The 10,861-nt window shown below is 44.1% G+C and overlaps 2 protein-coding genes across 2 annotated transcripts; both read right to left on the bottom strand.

The window, feature by feature from the left end:
- Positions 1-1,294: 1,294 nt before the first annotated feature.
- LOC112756544 (uncharacterized) lies at positions 1,295-3,014 on the bottom strand. Its single transcript, XM_025805164.1, has 4 exons — positions 2,793-3,014; positions 2,277-2,572; positions 1,847-2,183; positions 1,295-1,702 (listed from the first exon to the last, which is right to left on the bottom strand). Exons 1-4 carry the CDS (start codon positions 3,012-3,014, stop codon positions 1,295-1,297), a joined length of 1,263 nt encoding a protein of 420 aa, XP_025660949.1.
- A 5,175-nt stretch (positions 3,015-8,189) lies between these two features.
- On the bottom strand, positions 8,190-8,985 carry LOC112754100 (pterocarpan synthase 1). Its single transcript, XM_025801689.3, has one exon. The coding sequence runs from the start codon at positions 8,945-8,947 to the stop codon at positions 8,291-8,293; it is 657 nt and encodes a 218-aa protein (XP_025657474.1). The 5' UTR covers positions 8,948-8,985; the 3' UTR covers positions 8,190-8,290.
- Between the last annotated feature and the right edge of the window lie 1,876 nt (positions 8,986-10,861).

Genomic DNA, 10,861 nt, shown 5'->3' with positions numbered 1-10,861 from the left:
CTCCTTCTACCCCTGTCTCTAATCCTGCCGTGGATTCTCAGCCGGTTTCTCAGGAGGTGGTTTTCTCGGGTGCACGGGCCGATGCTCAAGTTTCTCCTGTTCCTGCAAGCTCTCCTGAAGTCGTCGTGGTGACGGCTGCTGAGGCTTCTCAGAAGAGGAAGAGGCCTGAGGATCCGAGCAGCGAGACTTTTGAGGAGGAGCGTTTGGTGCCTAGTGTGATGGATTGTCGTTTCGATGCCCCGGGTTTTATTGATCAACACTTGATGCCTGGTACGGAGCCGTTTTTTTATGGTTGCGATGTTTCGTTCCAGGCCAAGTCGGTGTACCGTGCCCTCCTTCGGTCTGCTGTCGTTGTTCGGAAGGCTGAGCCTGTGATGGCTCAAGTTGGTTTGCTGGATAAGAAGCTCTGTCATTCTCAGGCCGAAATGGTTAAGCTGAAGGAGAAGCTTGAGGCTGCCGAGATTGCGAGGGAAAAGGCAGTGAAGTCTTCTGAGGAGGCCGGGGCAGAGATTTTTTGGCTTTCCGAGGTTGAGACTTTACTTCTTTCTCAACTGGGCGAGGAGCGGCAAAAGGCTTCTAATGCGGGTTCTCAGGCTGCCGTGCTTCTCGGTGAGACGGAGGTTTTGAAGGCCGAGGTTGCTGCCTTGAAGAGGGAGAAAGCGGAGTTGTTGGCTGATGCTAAGGATGCGATTGCTGCTACCGAGGAGACGATGAAGGCACAGGCCCTGGTGCTGGCTCCGGGCGTGGACGTGTCCGTGATGGGAGCGTTCAAGACCGTTCGCGATGGCCGGATAGTCGACCTCGAGTAGCTTTATCTCTTTTGTACTTTTGTATTTTTGTCTTGAGACTTGGTTTGTTTTTCGGATATTTTGGTTTGGCCGTGGGCCGTGTAACCGTGACTTCGTGATTTCGGTTTTTGTTTAATGACTATTTCGGCCGTTCGGGCCTCTTTGTATATTCTGTTGAACGCTATTCCGTTTTATTGGTTTCTCCGGACCGTCGTTTGGTTGGGTTTTTGTGGATATCCGTGTGTTTGGGCCTGGGGGGTGATCAGTCCCCCAATCGTGGCCGCGTTTTTGTTTCGTATTTGAAACGTTTAAAGAGGGTGGAAATAGCTTTTTGATGAAATATTTAAAGTTTGGGCCTCGTTAAAACCCTTCATTGGTGGGGGAAAGAGTACCCGAGTTTGATACTTAAGCGAAAGTAAAGTTCAAGAGTCGAAAAATGGGGAGACACATAAATAAATAACGTTAAAGAAAGGGGGTGATTTAGTTGGGTTGGCCTAGGTGTAGTATCACCGTAGATTGGCAGCGTTCCAGGTCCTCAGGACTTCGACGCCGTTAAGCCGTTCGAGTTTATATGCTCCTTTTCCGATTACTGCCTTGATCCTGTATGGTCCTTCCCAGTTGGGAGTGAGTTTCCCTTCTCCTCGGGTCGGGGGACCGATGTCGTTTCGTCGTAAGACGAGGTCGTCAGTTGCGAATTCTCGCCGGATGACTCCGTGATTGTATCTTAGGCTGATTCTCTGTTTTAGAGCTAGCTCTCTGAGATGGGCTATGCTTCTTGTTTCGTCAATGAGGTCTCGTTCTGCCTCCTCGTCGTTACCTCCGACTATTTTTCTGGGGCTTGGGTCTCCGATCTCTACCGGGATGACCGCCTCCACATCATATGTTAATCGGAAAGGTGTTTCTCCCGTGGTCGTCTGAGGTGTGGTTCAGTATGACCATAGGACCGATCCGAGTTCGTCGGCCCATAGTCCTTTGGCTTCGTCGAGCCGCTTTTTGAGTCCTTTGACGATTATTTTGTTCGCGGATTCCACCTATCCGTTTGTCTGAGGGTGTTCTACCGAGCTGAAACGGTGAGATACACGTAGTCCTTCTAAAAATTCTCTGAACTTTTTGTCGGCAAATTGGGTTTCGTTGTCCGAGATAACGATCTCGGGGATCCCGAATCGGGTGATGATCTGTCGCCAGAGGAATTTTCGGCATTGGGTTGCCGTTATGGAGGACAGGGGTTCGGCTTCGATCCATTTAGTGTAGTAGTCTATGGCGACGATGAGGTATCTGAGTTGGCCGGGTGCCGTAGGGAAGGGCCCGACGAGGTCGATACCCCAGGTGCCGAACGGCCGTTCTGCCGATATGGTGCTGAGCTGGTGAGGCGCAGCTTGGTGGATATTGGCGTGCCTTTGGCATTTGTCGCAGTTTTTAACTATTTGTATGGAGTCTCGGATGATTGTGGGCCAGAAGTAGCCTGCCCTGATGACCTTTTAGCCTAACGTTTTGCCTTCGACGTGGTGGCCGCAGCAGCCTTCGTGGATTTCGCGGAGTATGTACTCCGTGTCCCTGGGTTCAACACATTTGAGCAGGGGTTGCGGGAATCCGCGTTTGTATAGTTGTCCTGCAATAATAGTATAGTTGGCGGCTTCCCTCGTTATTCGCTTTCCCTCTTTGGGGTCTGGTGGCAGTGTTCCGTCGAGGAGGTACTGTAGGATAGGGTAGGTCCAAGATCCCTGGTTTGAGAATGTCAGATGAGCGTTGGTTGTTGTTGACACGGAGGGTGACTTAACGACTTCCTGGATTAGCGATTTGTTACCGTGTCCAAGTTTAGTACTGGCTAGTTTGGAAAGCAGGTTTGCCCTGGCGTTTCGTTCCCTAGGAACGTGCTGTATGGTAACGTGCTCGAATCCTTCTTTTAGTTTATTTACCTTGGCGAGGTATTGTTGGAGTTAGGGGATCTCGTGTTTGGTAGTCTCCGTTAATTTGGAAACTGACTACCTGTGAGTCGGTACTTACCTCTATGATTTTTGCTCCGACTTCCCGGGCAAGGGCTAGGCCTGCCAAGAGGGCCTCGTATTCTGCTTGGTTGTTTGAGACCGGGAATTCGTACCGTACTGACTGTTCAATTACGACTCCGTTACGGCTTTCGAGGATGACTCCGGCGCCTCCGGAAGTGATGTTCGAGGAGCCGTCAACGTGTAGCTTCCACGACTCGGGGGTGGAGTCTCCTGGTGTCATTTCGGCGATAAAGTCGGCCATGGCTTGTGCTTTGATCGCGTATCGGGGTTCGAACTTGATATCGAACTGGGATAATTCGATGGACCATGCTAGCATTCTGCCTGCTAGGTCGGGTTTCTGTAGTACCTGCTTGACCGCTTGGTCGGTTCGGACCGTCACGGAATGGGCCTGGAAGTATTGTCGTAGGCGCTGGGAGGCCGTAAGGAGTGCGAAAGCTAGCTTTTCTAAGCGTGAGTAGCGGCTCTCCGCGTCCTGTAAGACCTTGCTTATGAAGTATACGGGTTTTTGTTCTTTTTCTTGTCTTCACGGATAAGTGCTGCTGCGAGCGCCTCTTCTGTTATGGAGAGGTACAGGTAGAGTGTTTCTCCTGTCTGGGGTTTGGCGAGGATTGGTGGCTCCGTTAGGACTTTCTTAAAATGTTGGAAAGCTTCTTCACATTCTGTCTCCCATTTGAAAGGTGTTCCTTTTTTCATTAGTTTGAAGAAGGGGATTGCCTTTTGAGCTGATGCCCCGAGGAAACGTGATAACGCCGTTAATTGGCCGGTGAGCTTTTGGATTTCTTTGAGGTTTTTTGGGCTTGTCATCTCGAGGACAGCACGGCATTTCTCTGGGTTTGCTTCAACTCCGCGTTGTGTGATCATGAAGCCGAGAAACTTTCCTGCCTCCATTCCGAAGGCACACTTTGTTGGGTTGAGCCGCATTTGGTGCTTTCGTAGGGTGTTCATGATGACCTCGAGGTCGTTGGTGAGTTGTTCGCCGGATTCAGTCTTGGCGAGCATGTCATCTATATATACTTCTAATTTGCTTCCGGACAGGTGTTGAAATATTTTGTTGACGAGTCTTTGATAGGTGGCTCCGGAATTTTTCAGGCCGAAGGGCATCACTGTGTAGCAGTATGTCCCGTCTGGGGTGATGAACGCTGTCTTCTCTTCGTCTGGTCGGTGCATCGGGATCTGGTTGTACCCGGAATATGCGTCCATGAAGCTGAGGTATCGGTGGCCGGATGCGGCATCTACTAGTCCGTCGATGTTTGGTAGGGGAAAGGCATCCTTTGGGCAGGCCTTGTTGAGGTCCGTGTAGTCGACGCACATTCGCCATTTCCCGTTAGATTTCTTTACTAGCACGACGTTGGCTAGCCAGGTCGTGTAGGGGAGTTCCCTGATGAAGTTGGCTTCGAGTAGGGCTTTAACTTGCTTTTTGACCTCGGCGGCCCGGTCAGGTGACATTTTTCGTCTCCTTTGTGCTACGGATTTAGCTTTGGGATCCACGGCGAGTCGGTGGGACATTAGGTCGGGGCTTATTCCCGGCATGTCGGCTGGTGTGAATGCAAACAGGTCTCTATTTTTTTTCAGGAGTTGAGAGAGTTCCTCTTTGAGGTCATATGGGAGGTTCCTATTAATGAAGGTGTATTCATCTTTGGTTGGCCCTATTTGTAGTTTTTCCATATCTCCTTCTGGTTCTGGCCTGGGTTGGCCGTCTTGTCGGGCATCCAGGTCGGCTAGGAATACCCCGGCCGCGTCTCGGGACTTCTTTCTTAGGGCTAGGCTGGTGTTGTCGCATTCGGCTGCGACTTCTCGGTCCCCGTGGATGGTACCGACGGAACCGTCGTCGGTTCTGAACTTCATAAGGAGGTATTTGGTAAAGATGACTGCGGAGAAGTCATTGATTCTTTTCCTTCCGAGGATCACGTTATAGGCTGTGGAGTCTTTTAGGACTACAAATTCAGATAGGATTGTCTTCTTCTGGCTGCTTGTTCCTATGGTGATGGGAAGTGTGATTGAGCCATCTGGTTTGAGAAAGTTGTCTCCGAGTCCCGTGACGCCGTTGCGGTGTGTTTGGAGGTTGTCGTTGTGGAGCCCGAGTTTATCGAAGGCTCCTCGGAAAAGGATGTTTGAGTCTGCCCCGGTGTCTACCAGTATCCTTCGTACTAGTCCTGTTCCGATTCTGGCCGAGATGACGAAAGGGGCATCCTCGGCCGAGGTATCGTGCTGGCAATCCTCTGGTAAGAAGGTTATCGTGTTGTCGGCCGCAGCGGTTGGGGTTTGGTTTTTGACAGCCATTACTTTGAGATCTTTTTTATCGTTAGTTTTGACTTACTTGACACGTCTTTGCCTGTGATGATGTTTACTATGATGGTCGGGTCTTCCTCCGGGCTTTCCCTGGGGGGTTGCTTTTGGATTCTTGGGTTACGCCCTTCCCTCTCTGGCGATCTGTCTCTTTCCGCGCGTCTTGGTTCTCTGATGATTTTGGCGAATTCTGGGAGTTTGCCGTCTCGTATGGCTTGTTCGAGGGCGTCTTTAAGGTCGAAACAGTCTTGAGTCTTGTGGCCGTAACCTCGGTGGTAGTCGCAGTAGAGGGTTTTGTTGCCTCCCGTCCTTTCCTTGAGTTGTCGGGCTTTCGGAATTATACCTCGGTCTTCTATTTGGTGATATATCTCGGTAATTGGTGCTGTTAGGGGCGTGTAATTGGAGAATTTGCCAATTCTCGGTGGTCGGCTTGTATTTGCCGATCTGGGGTGGTCCCTTTGATTCTCTTTGGGTGGTGGGTTTTGGCGAGAAGCCGAGTTGCTGTGTTGGGTGTTACCGTTTTGCCGTTTGTTGGCGGCGACGACCTGGCTGACTTCTTCGTCATTGATGTAATCTCTGGCGACGTTCTGGATCTCGTGCATGGTCCATACTGGTTTGGTGGTGAGGTGTTTGCGAAAATCTTAGTTCATGAGTCCATTGGTTAGGCAAAGGCTTGCGACGGAATCCGTGAGTCCGTCGACCGTCAGGCATTCGTCGTTGAAGCAGTCGAGGTATTTCCTTGTGGATTCTTCTTGTTTTTGCGTGACTCCCAGTAAGCTGATGGGGTGTTTGGCTTTAGTGATTCTGGTTGTGAATTGGGCCATGAATTTTCGTGTCACATCGTGAAAACTGGCTATGGATCTGTTTGGGAGGGCGTTGAACCATTTGATCGCCGGTCCTGCTAGGGTTACCGGGAAGGCTCTGCATCGGACCGCGTCGGTCGCTCCTTCCAAGTTCATTCTGGCTTCGAAGGCCGTTAGGTGTTCCTGGGGATCTTTGGTTCCATCATACTTCATGTCGGTAGGTTTGTCGAAACCTTTGGGGAGTTTTGCTCTTAAGATTCTTTCTGTGAAGGGTGTAGCTCCCATTATTATATGGTCGTTTCTCGTGCGCTTGGTGTTTCGGTCCCTCCGATCTTCGTCTGAGTAGGGTTGGTAACTCAGATTTCGGGAAGCGCTGCGGTTGTGTTTCTTGTTGTATCGCCGTTCTGGTGACTTCTCGTGTCTGTGGTCACGCGAGGTGCTGCGACCGTCTCTTCTGTCGTGTCGTCGGGTTGGCGACCTACCGCGGCGAGACCTTGATCTGGAAGTTGCGTGGCTTCCGTGTTCGTTGTTGTGTTTTTCTCTATTGGTCAATTTGCCTTCGAGTTCCTGGACCCGGAGGCAGAGATCCTGGATGATCTGTGCCGCTTTGTCCCTAGCTTTCTCAGGATGTCGTTGGTCCGTGACGACGTGGTCGTTCGTGTGTTGGATAGTACTCGCTATTCTTGCTTGGTTTGTGACCTCCCGGTGTTCTGGGGTTGGGTTAAGCGGTAGGGAGTTATCCTGGCTTGAGGGGGTCTCCTCCAGGACGTCCCCCATTCGGCTCGGCTGGCGCAAGTTCCCCACAGACGGCGCCAATGTACGAGATGTCTCTGGTACGAGTTGAAGGGTGGATCGAGAACCTGCGGATCAAGGCTGAAGCCGGGTCGCTTGACTGGAGCAATGGGGGGAGGTACCTGCAAAGACACTCCGACGCTCAAGTCAGAATGGATCTAAGAGGTATAAGGTGTGTGGAATGAATGAATACCTGGAGGGACCTGGGTCCTCTATTTATAGGCGATGAGAGTCGTCTTATCTTGTCCTGTTTGGCTAAGATAAGGGAGGCGTTTGAATTCAAAAGTCGGTTAGGACCTTTAGAGGACCGGTTTCGAGCCTTCTGGAATATGGAAACGGGTCGGACCCGAGGAACCGGGTTCGGATTTAGCCTTGGGTCCGGGATCCGTGGGCCGGATCCGTAACAATAAATAATAAATAAAATATTTAATTATTTTACTAATCTCTATAATTTTATTAAATTTAAATTAATTTTTTATATTTATTTTTTCTTTTAATTAAGTCTAACCCCTCTTTATTAATTTATTATTTTGGGCGGGGAACCTGCATATGCATCTACATGTTGTATTGCTTTGTCGTTTTGTGTAGTTGTGATTTATGAGTAAATATGTTTTGAACAGGTGTAGTCGATTGAAGTTGATAGCTGAGAGTCGTTAGATGAAAATTTAGTCAAATCAATCAAATCATTTAACGACTCTCAGTTATCGAACTTCACGTGAAGATGATAGCTGAGAGCCACTAAACAAAAATTTAGTCAAATCAATCAAATCATCTAACGGCTCTCAGCTATCAACTTCACGTGAAGTCGACTGGACCTGAATTTCTACCTTCTGCCAAACTTTAAATACTCTTTCCCATGCATGTAACTATTTGTTTGATTGGTTTACTTTCGTTTCGGTGTTACTCTAACTTGGAAGCCAGGGTTGTTTAGTCTTACATACTCTGTTGAAAACTTTGGTGTTATCTCATGCTGATATGGCAGTTAAGATCAAGAAAAACCAAGATTTGTTATAGTTGCTATGATTTCTGGTTCTTGACATTCATTCTATTAATTCTGAGACAGTTCTTCCCGGTGTTAATAATACCCGAAATTAATAAGGTGAAATTTCAACGAAAGAATCTTCACCAAAAACAATGAGGGAAAAACGACAATAATTAACGATAATATTACAAATTTACAATAGATATATGGTGCTGATGATCGATGACATTTAGAACACGACGCCAGGAGGGTCATTATCACTACGTAGTTATATTCAAATTAAACTATAATGAAACCTTAGCTACATTTGAAAACTTCTATATAAAAAAAAAACTTTGTCTTCTAATCTATATCATTAATAATAAAGATATATAAAAAATTGTAGACACTCATACGCAGTTGTATTCATATAAAGTTGATAATTAATAGTTACCAAATAATAATTTAATCAAATTTATTAAATTATTTGAGAATTATTAACTATAAACTTTATACGAAAACAAATAAAATGCGAATTTTTGCTATAAAAAAGTATAGCATAAATATAATTTTTCTTTTATTTTTATAGCATAATTCTTAAGTGATGATTAAGTAGTAACAAAACTTAAATCCTTTTCCCGAAAATTTTTACTTTTATATTTTGCTAAGTATAGGGTCAGTCATGAACTCAAAGCCATTGCTAAAACGCTCTTGAGGAGTAGAAGCATCAAAGCCTTGGTTTGAATAGTGGAAGACGTAGACGTTGTATTCCACAACAGCATCACCTTTGTAATAATCCACTGAGTAAGTCTTAGCACGAACAAACCCACGCGCGAATCGGAACGCGCCGGTTCCACCAACGATCGGCATCTCTCTGACGGGGTCAAAGATGTAATTCCGGCCAAAGAGGCTGAGGGTGCTGCCGTTGAACTTGCCTTCTGTGAATGTTATGGTCATACCCATCACAAGCTCTAAATCAATGTCCTCGCGTTGTGTCACCATTGTGTAGAATCCTTGCGCCTTTCCAATGAGTTTGGAATCGGGTTCGGGTCCGACAGTTAACGGGTCTTCGAGCATTACCAAGGACCCGAATGGAAGTGGGGCCTTAGATTTTCCCATAAGTGGACTTATGGAAATGATTATGGTAGCATTTGGGCCCGTAACAACATCATGGAAGTAGAATCGGATGCGAGTTAGTTTCTCCTCCACGAAACCTAGGGACGTGGAGGAGATATTTTGGTAGTAGGCGGCGGCGGCAACGAGGGAGGAGAAGAGGGTGGCAGAAATGAAGACGGTTTTGGATATGGCCATGGTCAATGGCAATGAGACTTTCTATAAGAGTGGACTATATTTATAGGAAGTTCTTGGATTAATGATAGGAACTGCTTTCATTTATTTATTAGAAATGATAGGAACTGCTTTCATTATTTTTTTTTCATAATACACGCATAATCTGTCCCAAAGACTTGATTAATTCAGTCCAATAAATTAATGATAGTTAATTAGAGAATTAATTTGTAAATTAAAGTTTAGTCGTAGATATTTCAAGTTGCTTAGAGATGAATTAGAGTCTGTTTGGAAAGTAGCAAAAGCTATTTTTTTTTTTTTTTTACTTTTGGATTAGAAAAAATCATAATCTGTGTGTTTGGTACTATTTTAAAAAAAACTTTTAACTTTTTAAAAAGTTAATTTGCAGCTTTTTGAAAAAGTAGAAATATATGATTTTGCTTTTGGATAAGTCTTTTTATCACTTACTTAAAAAAAATTTAATTTCAAAACAAAAAAAATCTACTTTTCTTCTTAACTATGTGAAAAATATACTGACCCTTCACCACCATTTTCACGCAAGGTCTGCTAGAAGCACTAGCCTTCCACCATCATTCTCACGCAATGTTCCAAACCTCACCATTTTCACGTAATAATTTAAAGTATTGATCCTCCACCACCACCATTTTCATACAATATTGCATCTAAATAACCTACTGCATATATTCCTTCTAAGCATTTTTTTATCATTTTATTACTCTATTTTTTATTATTAAATTTGTATTTAACTGTGGTATGAAATTTTAGTTTTAATTTTATTTTTTTCATATGTGGTTTTGCAGCTTGCTATTATTTTCATAGTTAATTATAACAAGTTCTTGACTTCAGTAAAGGAGAAGAAAATTCTAATAGGAGTAAAAAAAAAAGCAACAAAATATACATTGACACACATTTTATATTTATTTTTTATTTTCACCTACCATATCATACACAATAATAGTGATTAGGTTATGTAAAATTAACATTTAATATTGGAAAATATTTGTTATCATTGTTATTTTAATATTCATTCTCTTCTATAAAAAAAATTTATTTTTTAAGTTATTTATCCAAACGCTACAACTTTAAAATAAGTACTTTTATAACTAAAAATCCAAATACAAAATAACTTATTTATAAGCTGCTATTAATAAAAGTCCTTATGTTTTAAACTTTTTCTTTAAAAGAACTTATTTAAGTTATTTACCAAACTGGCCTTATATAAGCCTTGTCGCACGAGTTTACATTTATTATACTAAAGAATAAACAATACATAGGCAGGCTAGGGGAAAAATAAAAATACTCCTAAACACTAAAAACAAGCACAACTAGCTTACATAATTTAGTTTATACGATGAATAACTTGGGGACGTTTACTAAAGAAACCTTGGGATCAACGTTGCCCCCCAACAAAAACAAGTGTTTGGAAATTGGAATATATAAGAAGTTTAATTAATAAAGAAATCTTAAAACGAGCCGTTTTTAATAATTTTGATCATTTTTTAATTACTATAAATATTAAATTATTTTTAATAAATAAATTTTATTAATTTATATATATAAATTTTAAAAAACATTTATAAAGTATACTAATTTATATGTAAATCTTTATTTTATGTGTGTAGATCTTTATAAACGTAGACACAAATTATTATTGATTAAATATTAATTTAAAATAATAATATTTGTTAGTTATATAATATTGTTGTTAATTAATACATATCCATTATAAATAATAGTGTTACGGTCTGGCCCAAGTGAAATATGGGCCAGTCCGACCCACTAATCATCCGACCCGGACACGCGTCCCTGACAGCTTTGCCACAGCTGTGCAAGGAGAGCATCGAGGAAGGTGGGCCCCACGGTATATATGGGGAAGGTCTCGTCCTTCTCCCGAGGTACGTCAGATACCACTCATCC

This window comes from Arachis hypogaea, chromosome 16 (genome assembly GCF_003086295.3).
Source record: "Arachis hypogaea cultivar Tifrunner chromosome 16, arahy.Tifrunner.gnm2.J5K5, whole genome shotgun sequence".
Taxonomy (NCBI): domain Eukaryota; kingdom Viridiplantae; phylum Streptophyta; class Magnoliopsida; order Fabales; family Fabaceae; genus Arachis; species Arachis hypogaea.
The sequence above is the reverse complement of the archived record's forward strand: the minus strand, read 5'-3'. Positions and strand labels throughout refer to the sequence as shown.

What these genes read in the sequence shown, in the direction of transcription:
- LOC112756544 (XM_025805164.1), bottom strand. Translation starts at nt 3,014, where the DNA reads ATGACACCAGGAGACTCCACCCCCGAGTCGTGGAAGCTACACGTTGAC. An exon ending in TCGGAGCAAAAATCATAGAG is followed by an intron (nt 2,573 to 2,792) that starts GTAAGTACCGAC and finishes TCGCTAATCCAG; the next exon opens with GAAGTCGTTAAGTCACCCTC. An exon ending in CACCACGTCGAAGGCAAAAC is followed by an intron (nt 2,184 to 2,276) that starts GTTAGGCTAAAA and finishes CAAATGCCAAAG; the next exon opens with GCACGCCAATATCCACCAAG.
- LOC112754100 (XM_025801689.3), bottom strand. Translation starts at nt 8,947, where the DNA reads ATGGCCATATCCAAAACCGTCTTCATTTCTGCCACCCTCTTCTCCTCC.